The sequence below is a fragment of the Camelus ferus genome, chromosome 1, assembly GCF_009834535.1.
Source record: "Camelus ferus isolate YT-003-E chromosome 1, BCGSAC_Cfer_1.0, whole genome shotgun sequence".
Taxonomy (NCBI): Eukaryota; Metazoa; Chordata; class Mammalia; order Artiodactyla; family Camelidae; genus Camelus; species Camelus ferus.
This window is the reverse complement of record NC_045696.1, coordinates 22121861-22135526: the sequence shown is the minus strand read 5'-3', so window position 1 is coordinate 22135526 and position 13666 is coordinate 22121861. Positions and strand designations below refer to the sequence as shown.

Genomic DNA, 13666 nt, shown 5'->3' with positions numbered 1-13666 from the left:
GGAGATGTGCGTAGGGCAAGGAGAATGGGTACAGGTAGAGATGAAAGAAAACTACTACACTTTTGGTAATTCCTGAAACTGGGGAAGATGGGTCAAGGGTTTCACTATACTATTCTCACTACTTTTGTGTCTGAAATTTTTAATAATTAGAACAAAATAGGGCCAATACCACCTGTGGTTCTTTAAGAAACTGCTAAGGAGCACACCTGCACAGTGCCTGGCACGAAAACATGTAGGTAGTCAAGAACATGTTAGTAAGAGGTAGATATTAAGCTGTGGTCTGTTTTCACTTAAAAAAGAAAAACCTATTTCACCTGCAGTTCATAAAGAAATTGTTTTCTTCTTTTTGCTATGGAAAGTCTAACAGGTTCTAATCCCATTTCTAAATTTTAATTGCAGATGAAGCTAATAGGGGATTTTCTGTATCAAAATCTGCACAGGTAAAAAGCATTGACACTGAGTCCTTTACCCTGTATTTGCTGTTGGAGCTCTGCATTCAGTTGCTTTACTTCACCAAGAGTCATCGAATTCACTGAAACATGAAAATATATTCATTATTACCAAGACAGGAAAATAAGTCGTCTACACTACCAACACAATGTCCTATTTAAAAAAAATTTGCACTCGTCTAGCAACATAACGTTCGGCAGGACCCTAGGATTCATTCATTCGCTCCTGCAGTGTTGAGTTTTTGAAACCTGACCACAACCCACAGGAAGAAACATATTTTCCATCTCTTCCAGTCTACCTCCACCTGAAACAAAAAGTTCACTGAAAAATACTTAGCATTAGGTCCACTGGATTCTGATATTTCCCATTCTGTTTCAGTTTTCAAAAAGTGCTAGTCACCACCCATCTACCTGATTTTGCTCAAGCACTACATGTTTCATGATCTGCAGCCTGAAAAACACTTAAGTACTGTGGAAACAGTTTGAAAAATCAATTTATCTAGCTAGCTACATAACCTTGGATAATTCATATACAGAATCAAAGAGCTGTATAAAAATATACCCAAGGGCCCTTGTAGCTCTAAAATCACTTGATTTTAAGTGAATTAAAATTATCTCAGTTTCTGTGAGTTTTTGTAGAAATAGATGCAGACTGAATGAGTCACTTTTTCCAAGTGCACACATTACCTTTGGCCTTTAATAAAATGTCATATTTTTGCTTTTGAAATGCTACCCCCAATTAGTCTTATAGGGATTAGCAACGTGACAATGTGTGTTCATCAATGGCTGAGGCTGTACTTCTAACCTCTATGAACCTTGAACTTTCCAATTCACAGTTTGTTGATTCTATTCCATTAATAATTTAAAATGGCAAAGCAAATGATGGCACAACATAATTTTAATGCTTCAGGATATATTGAGGAATATTCTAGAGAACTGACAGAGAGTTTTAAGACATCTCATTTTTGCTAGGGTGAACCCTTCATTTAAATTTTGTTATTTACCAAATCTATAATTCCACAGCAAAATTCTTGACACATCACATATGAAATGTAAAAACAACAACAACAACAACAAGACTCCAACCTTCACCTTTCTCTCCCCATCTTACTTACGTTTCTCTCTGCTGTAATGTGGATGCTGGCTCCGGACATTAGCCTCTGGATTAGAGTTTGTCTCTTCTTTTTTCTGTTCCTGGTTGTGACTACAAGGCCACGATACACTATTGTGGCATAAAGTGGCACCTGAATCTTGTAACATAGCAAGTCCAAAGTCCGTATTTTCCCTCTGTTTCAATATTCTTTGTGTACAGTTTGAGAGGCCACCTGCACTTCCATCTATCCACTTTGCAGAATACTTTGGTACTTGAGAGTCAAACTGTGGGAGTAACTTTTTATCTGGATTATGCCTGAAATTAAAGAGGTGGTGCTGGGGATTTTTAGAACATTCAGAATCTGAATCCAGATCCTTATTTTGTGCATACTGTACAATCCAGTTTATCTTCTTACTCAAGATAGTTTTAACTTCTTCATAAGTACTTTTTGAAAGCTTAGATCGAGGACAATCTTGGTTTGCAATCAAGTGGTATTTTTCAAAGCAGTCTTTATGGCCCCTTAATGATTTGGTGTGCAAGAGATTAGATTTTGGTATTCCTAAAGAAAAAAAAGAAACAGAAGACTTGAGACAATTTTGTTTATAAGTTGCATTAAGAAATACAAATCTTAGTAAAAATCAGCCACTGATAATGTGTAAATTAGAGAAAAATGCTAAAGAATATTGATATTAATAATATAAACTATGGCCTAATAATTTATGCTTCAGTTTACCTATATATTCAGTAACATTAAATTCTTATGAGTAGCGAAGCCTTTTTAAGGACTTAATGACTCAATTTCAACCTTAGTCCAGAGGTATATTATTGCACAATAATAAAAAATACTACTGAACCAGCAGTTTACACTTACAGAATCTTGGCCTTTACATTATAGTGTTTTCTTCACTGATCTTCCTAAAGTACACACTTGCAAAAAATTCCTATTATAGGCTCGGTAAGAGAAATGCTTGACAATTTTCTTCTCAACAAAAAGCACAGTAAGTCATGATCTTAAATTATTAAGGTTTTTACTGGGGAAAGATAAACCAGAACCAGAAAAATACACATTAACAAAGTCCTCAAAAAGTCAATGAAATGTTTAAATTTTTTTTAAGTAAGAAAAGCATCTAAAATGTTCTCACATTTTTTGATACTTACTAAAACTTTAACAAGATAATTTCTTCTAGAGATAAAATTACAATTATTTTTCATATAGCAACAAATTCAATCTACCAAGATACAATAGCCAGTAAAATTGTTTAACTGATAAATGTTCATTACACCCCATAAATAATGGAAATATTCTTGTTACACTTTTATTATCTCCCAACTTTTTATAGAGCTTAAGTATGCTATCTCAAATGTTTAAAATTTAGAATACAGAATACATTTTCAAATATATGACACACTTAGAAATACAGAATATATTCATATGTTTTCATAAGTTCAAGCTACTTAAAGTCAAACAGCAGTGCTTTTATTACTGGAGGTGAATAAAGGATGTGGAACTGAAAATTAACGCCTACCAGAACTAACCAGTCTAAATCTGCTTAGCTTTGAAAACAGAGTAAGTGGGGAGCTACTCAGGTGCTACATTAAAAAAAAAAAAAAAAAAGTTCTAGCTGACTCATCAGGAAAAATTACATTCTGTATTAATCCTTTGTTTTAGAAACTGAAGTCGTAACAATTTTATTGACTGAACTCTGAACTCTAGCTATTACTAAGAAAATGAGGTATCTGCACTTTAATGGTATTAAATTAGGTATAAAAGTGTTTGAGAATATTAATTTGTTCTAAAATGATATAACATCAGCCAATGGTGAGTCCTGCTCAGACTGCCAAAAATAGCGCTAAGCAGGCTCTGTCAGCTCCCTCACAAGTGAGCTATGGGAGAAGGCATCCTAAACACGAACCGTCTACACAGACGGGAACAACTGCTCTCACAAGGTAAACTCCAGTATCTTAGCCTTGCTTTTTCCACTGAGTGCAAAAAATTGAACTTAAAGAAAATTTCATACACATTTTATTTACCCCTCTGGTACCTGTACTGCAATTGTGTGTGTATATATTTTTTACCAGTTATTGTCTGGTTAGGCCAAATTTCCAGCAAAATTAACATATTTAAGCGCAAAACCTCAAAGCTCTATTTGACAACACAACGTACACCTTTCAAAACCTGGTGAAGTAACAAAGGAACTTCACAAAACTTGATTAGAATAAAAATATTAAAAGTTTTGTTATTATGTATGTTTTAGATCTTAGTAAGACAAAAAAGTGGCTGGTACCAATTAACAGACCAAAAAAGAAATACCTCCGTTCTGCTGTTTGATTCTAATACTGCTAGGCAGAGAGAACCTGAAGCTTACTTTAGTAACTTTGGAAAACTGATTCAATAGCTTCCTTACTCTCTATAAAACTCTCTTAGGTCTCGTTGCCAGCAGATGGCTAGCCAATCCCTGAAACAGTAAACGGTCTCATTCTCACTCAGTTCATGGCCACAGCACTAATTTCATGTGGCAGTGATTTAGCTTAATCTAAACACTGTAAATTATAAGTTTCTCCTTTACTGTTAAAGGAAATCCTTCACCATATAAAAAGGGTTCTAAACTAGGCTACAGAAAGTCATTATTTTTTGCTGTTAAATTTTGTTTTTTGGGGTTTTAAAAAATTTATTTGGAATGTTCAGAAACTGAATTAAAGAAAGATAAAAATCATATAGAACAATGGATTTCCTGACATACCTTAGAGCTTCAATAGCACGTTAATACAATATTTGTTTATTTGAAAAATAACGTGGGCTTTTAAAATTAAAGGTTTTTTTTTTAAACCCAATGCTCTTCTTAGTAATTCATGTAATGCAACTTTTTGTTCTCTAGAAATAACTTCTTTTAACTTTTACTTAAATACCCAAATTAATGCCTGGAATCCAGTAACACGTTATTATATGCATATTGGTAACCTGCTGAGATGAACAGCAAATCAGAGAACTACAATACTCAATCTACTGTGAAAATACATAAAGGTAAAATAACTTTCAGATTCAGACATTCAGGTGAAAAAATCCTTTATAGAAGACATAAAAAAAAAAGCCCATCATAGCAGGAAGAGTTCTGAGCACAGGCAATACCTCTACTTAAATGTCTCACAGGCTCCTCAATCTCACCCTGCCTAAATGAAACTCCTCTTCCTCCATTCTTACCATCAAATCCCAGCCCTGATCCTCTTCCTGAATCTGGCACCATCAGCTGATCAAAGAAACCTGGATGTCTTCCTTCACAGCATCTTCCACACCACCATCCCAGATGTCTTATTGTCCATCTGAATAGATTTTTGCCCCCTAAAATCTAGCAGTACAACATCTTAAATCATCCTTCACTCCATTACCACTCCCACTACATTATCTGGGCCGTCATCATCTCCGGTCTAGTTCTCCCTTCCTCTAAGAAGACTTTTCTAATCAATAACATCTGAATTAATCACACCAGATTTTACAACTGTTTCTTCACTGGCCTTTATCTCCTGCTAGGAGGTAACTGCTATGAGAAAGGGGACCATACCTGTTTTTTGTGCATCCTCACTGTCATGGTGCCAAGCACTTAGTGAGTACTCAACAAAACTAATTAAATGAATAAAGAAAAATTAAAATTATATTGAAACAAACCCTAAACTTATTACCAATTGAGGTCTACTGCAATGAAGTTTTGTCCATCCTAGTAAGGTAAGCAGGATGTGCAGTTTTGCCAGGCTCTCAGAAGTCGTTACTCCTATGTTTAGTCTAATGTGCCATTAATTCCAAGAACTGATGAATGGCACTCATATAGAGATGGCACTCCTGTGGTATCATTTGATCTGCCAAACAAATCATGAACTCTACTCAATTACATATTTTTATTAGAAATGTACATTTATTGAGTATACAATGAGGCTGTTTTATGTGAACTGTAGCTCCTTCATCCAGATCTGTACTGATATCTTCTTTAGAGCTCACTAAAAATTTAAAACTTGAATGAGTTTTAAAGTTCAATTCGAGTATTTGTTTTATAAACATAGTTTAAAATATCCCATGCAGTGGCAGATGAAACAAAAAATTCAAAAAATATAATATACTGACTACTTCATATACTTGGACAAATTACTTTTTAATCTAGAAAAGAATGTGAGTAGCCCATTTAATCTGTATCAGCAAGATATGTGTCATTCTATAGACTCCTGAAGTGATTTTGTTTCTTCCACCTCATCAGTTCGAATTAATATAAGAGAAACAACCATTGCTATTATTAGAGATCCCAGTGAGTTTCCCAAATGACTTTACAATTTTAATTGCATTTACACGTGTAAATAGCTCTGAGCACTAATTTGTTTCTTCAGCAGCTTTTGAAAGGTGATGAATCCAAACGCAGTTAAATGAGTTGATACTTTTGAGGAACTGAGTTATAAGTACTATCCAAGCCAGTTCAACAAAAATCACACTACAACTCCCTTAACTAATAAAAATCCTGAGGGCTAATGTAACTGACATCTTAACTACCACAGAAACTTCAAAACATACCTCAAAGATGTCCATGTGACTTCGTGTCTTGAGTTCATGGTTTTAGAGAACCAAGACCTTACCTGGCAACGATAATTGCTAATTTTTTTTTAAAGTATGTACTAGTTTCTTCTGGATAGAGGCTTTTAGAAATTTATATAGGCAGTATATTTCTGTATGAACAGTGGTATTTTAAAAAGTTAAGCTGTTCCTATTCAATAGTTTTTTTTTTTTTTAAAGTCTTTTCCCACTTTCATTTCTGATTTTGTTACACCATTCTCACATACTTTGAAAACCCTCCCACTAACCCATCTGGCATGCTATCCCCATTTCTATTCTTTAAATTCCTCTTTAGGATCAATATGCTTTAAGAAAACTTAGTTAAACCCATAAAAGAGCAAAAGCCACTCAACTGTAGATCTTTCTGTCTACCTATCACTGTCACCCTTTTAAAATAAAGATATTTCCACGCTTACATTTAACATGCCTATTGTAGTAACATAATTTTTCCCTCTCATATGATGACACTAAAAAATAGCCACAAAACCCAAAATACTTGAGTTCTATCACATGTCCCCATTACATTCTGCTTTTACCCCTAGCCTCTTAAGAAGACCTTATTTATGACTTGGTGGTAATCATAAATAAGCTAGGCAAGCTTCCTCTGACCTGTCAAACAGCATCATCTCTCAGCTGACTACGCTGATGCTACATGGCTTTTACTTCACATTCTTGAATTGTATCATCCGACTGCCTCATGCATGTTTACTCTGTCAATTAGCTTTCCGTCTGAATTTGACTACCATATTTCATTTCCTAATTAAAGGACTGGTTTCATATAATTTGGTATCCCATAGGTAGAGTAAATGTATCATAACCAATAGTTGGATGCTAAGCTGTAATGCACACATCATCATATCAGTAGGAGACTGTGAAGTGCTCAGGCAGTAAGCACTTTTACTCCAAACTTTAAAAAAAAAAAAAGCAAAAAACAATTAGAGGACTGGCAGTATTGGTTTTCCAAATGGTAGGTTTGTGTGTTCTTTAATTTTTAAATAAAGCAAGAAAATTTAGTTATGATTTAGGTGCCAGGTTGTTACCAGGCTGTGAAGGAATTTTAAGCACATTGCCTCCAAACACGGCCAACATTTGTGCAACAACTGATGCACTTCTACTTCAAAGTCTTTTACATGGAGGCTCACATTTGGCCCCGGGTAAAGAATTTTCCAAGACTTAAGGTGTTTTCTTTTTATGATTTTACTTTGGTTGCCAAGAAAGGCAGAACAAGCACCTGCGTGTTTATGTGTCGCCCATATTAAGCCCATGTGTATGTGCTTCTTTAAGCAAGTGTTAACTGTAAAAATGGGAGGAGAGCTAAACTTTGTTGTACTAAGAAAGACTGAGATATTATGCCTTTGTTTCTGAGGATCAGATTCCCATTTCTGATAAAAGGAATAGAGGGAAAGTTCTGTAAGTAGAGATGGCATGCCCACAGCCTGAAGTCTGGATCCATACTACAAAGCAAGTTCTGTTTAGCTTACAAGTTGTTCAAAAAAATTAGTCACTTACAATTTTCAATTTCTTGATTTCTCTTAAAAACAACATCAGAAGATCTGACAGCAACTGGCTAGTAATGAAAAGCAGCTACCGACTGAACACTGGGCAAGTGCTCTTCAGTTCAAACACTTCTCACCACCCCTTCATGAGTGCGCGGTACCCGTGACCTAGCGAGCTCTGCACTCATGCTGGTTAGTGACTCCTACGCTGTAACTAAGCCTGTGAGGTGACACAGGGCCGGATGCTTCTGTGTAAATAATGGTTGTCCCAATGATGCTTTGGCACCCAGTGTGACCAGGCTACTCTGCATTTGATGACCAAGCAGCGGCAGCCAAGCCATGATTCAAGGAGAGTTACTGCTTTTACATCAGTTGCCAATCACAGCCACTCAGTGGGAGGATGCTCAGATTGTCTGAGTTGATGAAAGACAGATTAGATCGAAGGTGGGAAGGCAAGGATGGATATCTGCAGCACCTACTTCCTTCTTTAAATCCACAATAGGAGAGGTTTCTATCTCTTGCAAAATTTTATCAGTTGTCCTATATGCCTTAACAAATACTAGGATAAACCGTGCTCCATTCCCCTCCCTCTCATGCCACTTAGAGCCTGCTATGTTCAAATACCCAGCATACTGTTTAAAAGTAGCAGGTAATCGCTAATGTCTGCATTGGAAGTAGATGGAATTACTGGCAACTGTACTAGGCCAATATACAGATGGGTTTAGCAACTTGCTTTTCCACATTTTGAGAATCACTGCCTTAAAGAAAGATACACCAACAGGTGGTCTCTAGACAGCAGATTTCAGCTTTAGAGATGTTTATGCCATTTTAAAGTTTTCATGTGTGCTAAGAGAAGGATTAAGCAGTTAGAGCAGCTTAATCCAATAAATGAACTGTAAGGGCAAATTTCAGTCAGCAAAGAGTTCAGAGAGATGATATTAAAAGATAAATTTCAACGTCAAATATTCAAGGTAGCCAGAGCAGAACTGGGTTCTTGTAATGATGGATGTATAAACTGCAAATGATTTGTCAAAAAGAAAATCTCTCTCAGTGAATTTTACTTTTTCATTGTAACAGTTGGCAAAGTGGGGGAACACACCTACATAACAGCTGTTTATTACCAACGTACAAAAAATAACAATCCACACTCAATTCTGCTCTCGAATTTAGCTACTTGTTTTAACCAAAAATGTCCAATACAACTCTCTGTGAAGAGGGACATGTTCTCTATGTGTGCTATACAGAATGGTAGCCACTAGCCACATGTGGCTACTGAGCATCTGAAATGTAGCTAGTGTGACCAAGGAATGGGAGTTTTAACTTAATCTTAATTAACTTAAATATAAATAACCACATTGTGGCTAGGTCACCAAATTCGATGGGGCAGCGTGTCCCTAGGTCGCTGATGAAGCACAAGAAGGCACCTGGAAAAGAACATGAATGGAAGCTAGCCTTGAGATACTAAGCCCGCAGAGGCACAGAACATAAAAGCTAGATTTGTTTCACTAGCACATTAAAATATATTTTATTTAGACTATACTTTTTAAGTAGCACAAAAAATTAAAAGTTATAGTATAAAAAAATTTGTCAATAATCCAATTATTGGGTTACAAGTAACCCTCTACTTGTTTAATTTTTTCTCCTTAATAGCTCTGAATGTACAAGATTTATTCTAAAATTTTTTCTGTGCATAAAGTTGTCATTACCGACTCCTAAAAAAAGCTACTCAAGTTATTTAAAATATGACTGAGTTATTAGTTTTAAATATCCACTTATACGTGACACATATGGAGACAGTAATTTTCAGGGGGAGGAGGGGGTGGCAGTGGAAAAACCTTCCTAAAAACAGGCAAGGTCGAAAAGATACATTTACCTAAACAAAAGATAGCCTGGAATAAACCATTGTGACAAAGAAAATTCATGGTTCAAAAGTAAGAAATGTGCTAGCCATATGAACTCTGCCCTTTATCTCCTGAACTGCTGTCTGCCCAGTTAAGGTTCTGACTAATTTTCTTAAAAATAAGAAATACAAAATGAAAAGCTGTCTTGTAATTATTTATAAAACATTGGTTTTGCATCTCAACTTCTTTGCATACATCTGAATCACTATTCCTGAAATTCTAGTTGACTGTTCCTTATATAAATGCTTTATAGCAGCATCTAATAAAGAGATACACTAGCAAGTGAATTTAAAGACTTTTATAATTCAATTACTACTACTGGTAGTAAATGGTAAAAATTAAGACTGATAGGAAATAATCACTGCAACTCACCAACCATTGGATAAGAAAAATTAAAGCTTAAAAAAAAAAAAAGCAGTAACTGATGAATCATACTGCAAAATGCTAAAATAGGAATATTGTGGCTATGTATTATAACTGCATCATAGCAAGTCCAGAGTAAAAAGAACTTTGATCTGAACAAAGGGTTTGGAGAACTAATGTACAATAAAATCTTTCCATGATGAAACAAATACTTTTTAAAATTACGGTCCAATGCAACCTTTAAAAAAAATCAACATGGTAGAATTTTACCTATTGACATGAAAGATGTTTCTGATACATTAAATAAAAAGACATAAATGGTATATAGAGCCTGATTTCACTTTTTAAACACAATTTACTACTACACACACATTCTACTGTGGAAAATAACTTAGAAAAATAAAAATATTAAGAGATTATTAGTAGATAGGAGAGATTATAAATCTTTAATGTTTTTGCTTCCTATATTTTGACTTTCCTGTAATATGCTTTTTTTCAATGAAAAAAGGAAACTTTATTATGGGAGAAACAAAGTCTTTTATCATTTTAAACAGTGAAAATTAAAAACATTAAAAAAATGCCCATAAGGAAATATTTTGTTTTGGGAAAGAACGTAATGTTCCTTAGCCCAAGACAAGTTAGGCTTTAAGGTGTTGTACTGTATGTTCCAATGAACTAAGTAAAATAAAAAAGATTACAATACTGAAATGGTAAAAGACACACATATCTAAAATATCCTAATATTCTGAAATTTTTTTTTTAAGATTGGGAATTTCCTTAGGCTAATGATATATCTAGCAAAGAAAAGTATTTAATCTTCAAATGAAAGAAGTCCCCTTCCCCTGAAGTAAGATGATCACCATGGTATAGTTTTATCTGGGAATTGCAGATGGAGACCCACAGACTTCAGAGGGAGTAAGGGAAAAAGACACCGATAAATGAACACAATTCATACTGCTGAAAAGAACTGTGGTGAAAGGATTTGCTGGGCAGCTGCTACTTGAAGGAAATTACGGACGCCAGGGCAGAAAAACCTACTAAAAACCAAATCACAAAAAGGTAAACTCAGGATAAATTCAAACCTCGTCAATGTACATAAAACACTGAATTATTCTGGCACAGGAGGAGTTGTTCAATACACAAATGAATCATAGTGATCTTTTCAGTAGAATTTCATCTTTTTAGATGAGATGAAAACAAAACCTTTCTGTATTTCAATTTGAATCAATACTAACATTTGTATCATATACCATATTCCGCTTCTATATTCATCACAGCAGCCCTGTGAACATAGGTGATGGTGTAATTTATTATCACCTCTGTTTGGTGTAAGTACTCCAAAAGTTAAGCAGTTGCATATCAGGAGGAAGAAGTAAATGGTGTTAGGACAGACGGAACTAGATAAACAAAAAGTGTGGAAATAAGAAAGAAAGGGAGGAAATGAGAGGAAAGGAGACAGAGTGCCTTTGAAGTGGGTAATGCAAGATGAGGGCAGCCAGTTAAGAAGACAGCTGGTCATGAAATGTCTTACATGTCATGTGAGGGAGTTAACAGCCTAACCTGAAGAAAATGGTAAGGAATCAATAGAGTTCTAAGAAAATGAATGGCATAATCAGATTTGCACTTTAAGACTTTTCTGGTGATACTGAGAGACAACTAGTGGTGTGGGGCAGTGATGGGGAAAGCAGAGATATAGTCTATGAAAAGGATTAAGTGGGTCTTGATTGGTGAGAAGGAATAAAGGTCTTGGCAAAGGTGTGGCAGTGGGAATGAAAAGTCAGGAACAGACTGGGAAGAATTAACAGGACTCAGGGACAGACTGCATGGAGGTGGGGGGTGAGAGGGAAGTTGTGAGGGAGCAGGGCTGCTGCAAGTCCACAGGCCAATTTGTCTTTGCAAATTGAAAACCCATCCCTGCCAGGGCGCACAGCTTGAAAAGCAGAGCTCAGATAAGATTTCAGCCATAATTCATCACTGCACCTACACATGGAAAGTCTTGAAGAACCTGGAACCATTCATTCATTAAGGGCAGTTTTTCAAAATTTGGTCCCGAGACCACCTGCACAAGAGTCACCTGGACACTTGTTAAAATACAAATTCCTAGACTCAACTGTAGACCTACTGAAACAAAATCTTTGGGGTATGGGACCTGGAATTCTATGGGAACCAAAAAGGAAGGAAATAAAAATGCATGTGTATGTGGAAGTAAGGAGATAAATTTAGTTTGAGAAACTTAAATTCAAGACATCTGTAGGATATCTAAATGGAGAGGTCTAGCAGGCAGCTGGATGTAGAGGTCTGGTGCTTAAAAGAAAGATTTAGCCTGTGGTATGTTTCTGGAGTTCCACTAGCTTACAGAGGGTGTAGCTGTAACCAACGCAGTGAAAGAAACAGAGGAGTGCAGTATGAGCAGACAGACAGGGACAGAATTCAAGGAATCGCTAGTTTTTCAGGGACCCGTAGTAGGCAACGAAACTTGGAAGAAAAGTGGGCAGAAATAAGACGCCAGAGCTAATTTATCACAGAACCCAGGAAGCTGAGTGTTTCAAGAAAGAGGGAAATGTTAAACGGCAGATTTTGAAAATGGCCAGAACCTGAAACTATTGTGCTGACAACCAGGAAGTCACCAGTGAAAGCAAAGGAGGCGGGCAAATTGCAGGGGCGCTGCAGAGTAAGCTGGGAGAGATAGGAGACCTTGCGTGAACGCTGCTCTTCCAACAACTAAGGCTTAAGGGAAAGAGAGGAAAGCTTTTTCCCTTGATGTTTTCCTTTCTTTTAAATATGATAGACACTAGCATTTCTGCCACTGTAATCATCTTTTTGGTCAACCTGCCAGGTTACGGAGAAGGTAACTACAGGGCGGCAAGATGATGTGTCAGTATAAGGTAAAATGAATGGGGGGAGCGTAAATAAATGAACTGAGAGTCAGCGGTAGCAAAGAGAGGCTGTGAGATGCATTAAATTGTTCTATAATTAGTCTCAACTGAGAATTGTGAGATTTTAATTTCTTTCCCCAGATACTTATGACTGTTATTTCTTTTGGTTAATAAATACACTGGTAAACTTAAAACAGTTTTCTGGAGGACTGATACACTAAGTAGGAATTGTATTTTACTATATTGTATTTATTCTACTTTGTAGTATAAAAATAGCCAAAATGTTGATTGACATTGAATTTAAATTTAATATGGTGGGCCAAAGTAATATGGTCAAGATTAAAAAGGATACTTAAATAATAAATAACAGAAATGTTCTCATGGCAAATACTACAAAGTGTTAGTGAGAAAGCAGTAATAAAACAAAAGCTTTAAAATATTTTAGTGTCCCCGAAACTTAAAAATACCTCTTTAATATTTGAAGACAAAACTATAAAAGTATGAATAAAAGAGTACTTCATGCTAATTCTGAAAACGTCCCCTCCAATACCACCAAAACGTCCTGAACACACGGGCTGTTTTCAAAACAGACTAGCAATTGTCACTCATTAAATTCATTGTAGATATTATTCCACCAGTTATCATGAGTTTATTAGATAGTAAAGGTGTCATTTAATATTTGTATAGTACTTTAGAGGTAGGAAAGTGCTTTTAACTATTAAATTTAATCTCCATATCGTTTAGAAAACGAACACTAAATGTGAATTTTAAAGAAGGTAATACGTGGAAAAATGTATCACTGATCGAATTTATACTTCATAAAAGACAAATAATCCTACACTGCCTTCTGCTATACCATATAATTTATTTATTCCATTGTCTTTTTCCTTTTCTAATGTA

The 13666-nt window shown here is 35.5% G+C and overlaps 2 protein-coding genes across 5 annotated transcripts in view; one reads left to right on the top strand and one right to left on the bottom strand.

Moving 5' to 3' along the window:
* LOC116662776 overlaps positions 1-13666 on the top strand; it is a 212847-nt gene that overhangs the window by 116734 nt on the left and 82447 nt on the right. The gene's annotated exons all lie outside the window — the stretch shown is intronic.
* The window catches only part of C1H21orf91 (chromosome 1 C21orf91 homolog), a 31934-nt gene that overhangs the window by 7686 nt on the left and 10582 nt on the right, over positions 1-13666 (bottom strand). For all 3 annotated transcript variants that reach the window (XR_004318802.1, XM_032477081.1, XM_032477076.1), the window contains exons 3-4: positions 1565-2101; positions 470-532 (exon numbers count right to left, since the gene is read on the bottom strand). Coding sequence is in view for 2 of the 3 variants with exons in the window: in XM_032477081.1 (XP_032332972.1) it covers positions 470-532; positions 1565-2101 (600 nt within the window). In the remaining variant the exon portion in view is untranslated. The remainder of the gene's footprint in view (positions 1-469; positions 533-1564; positions 2102-13666) is intronic.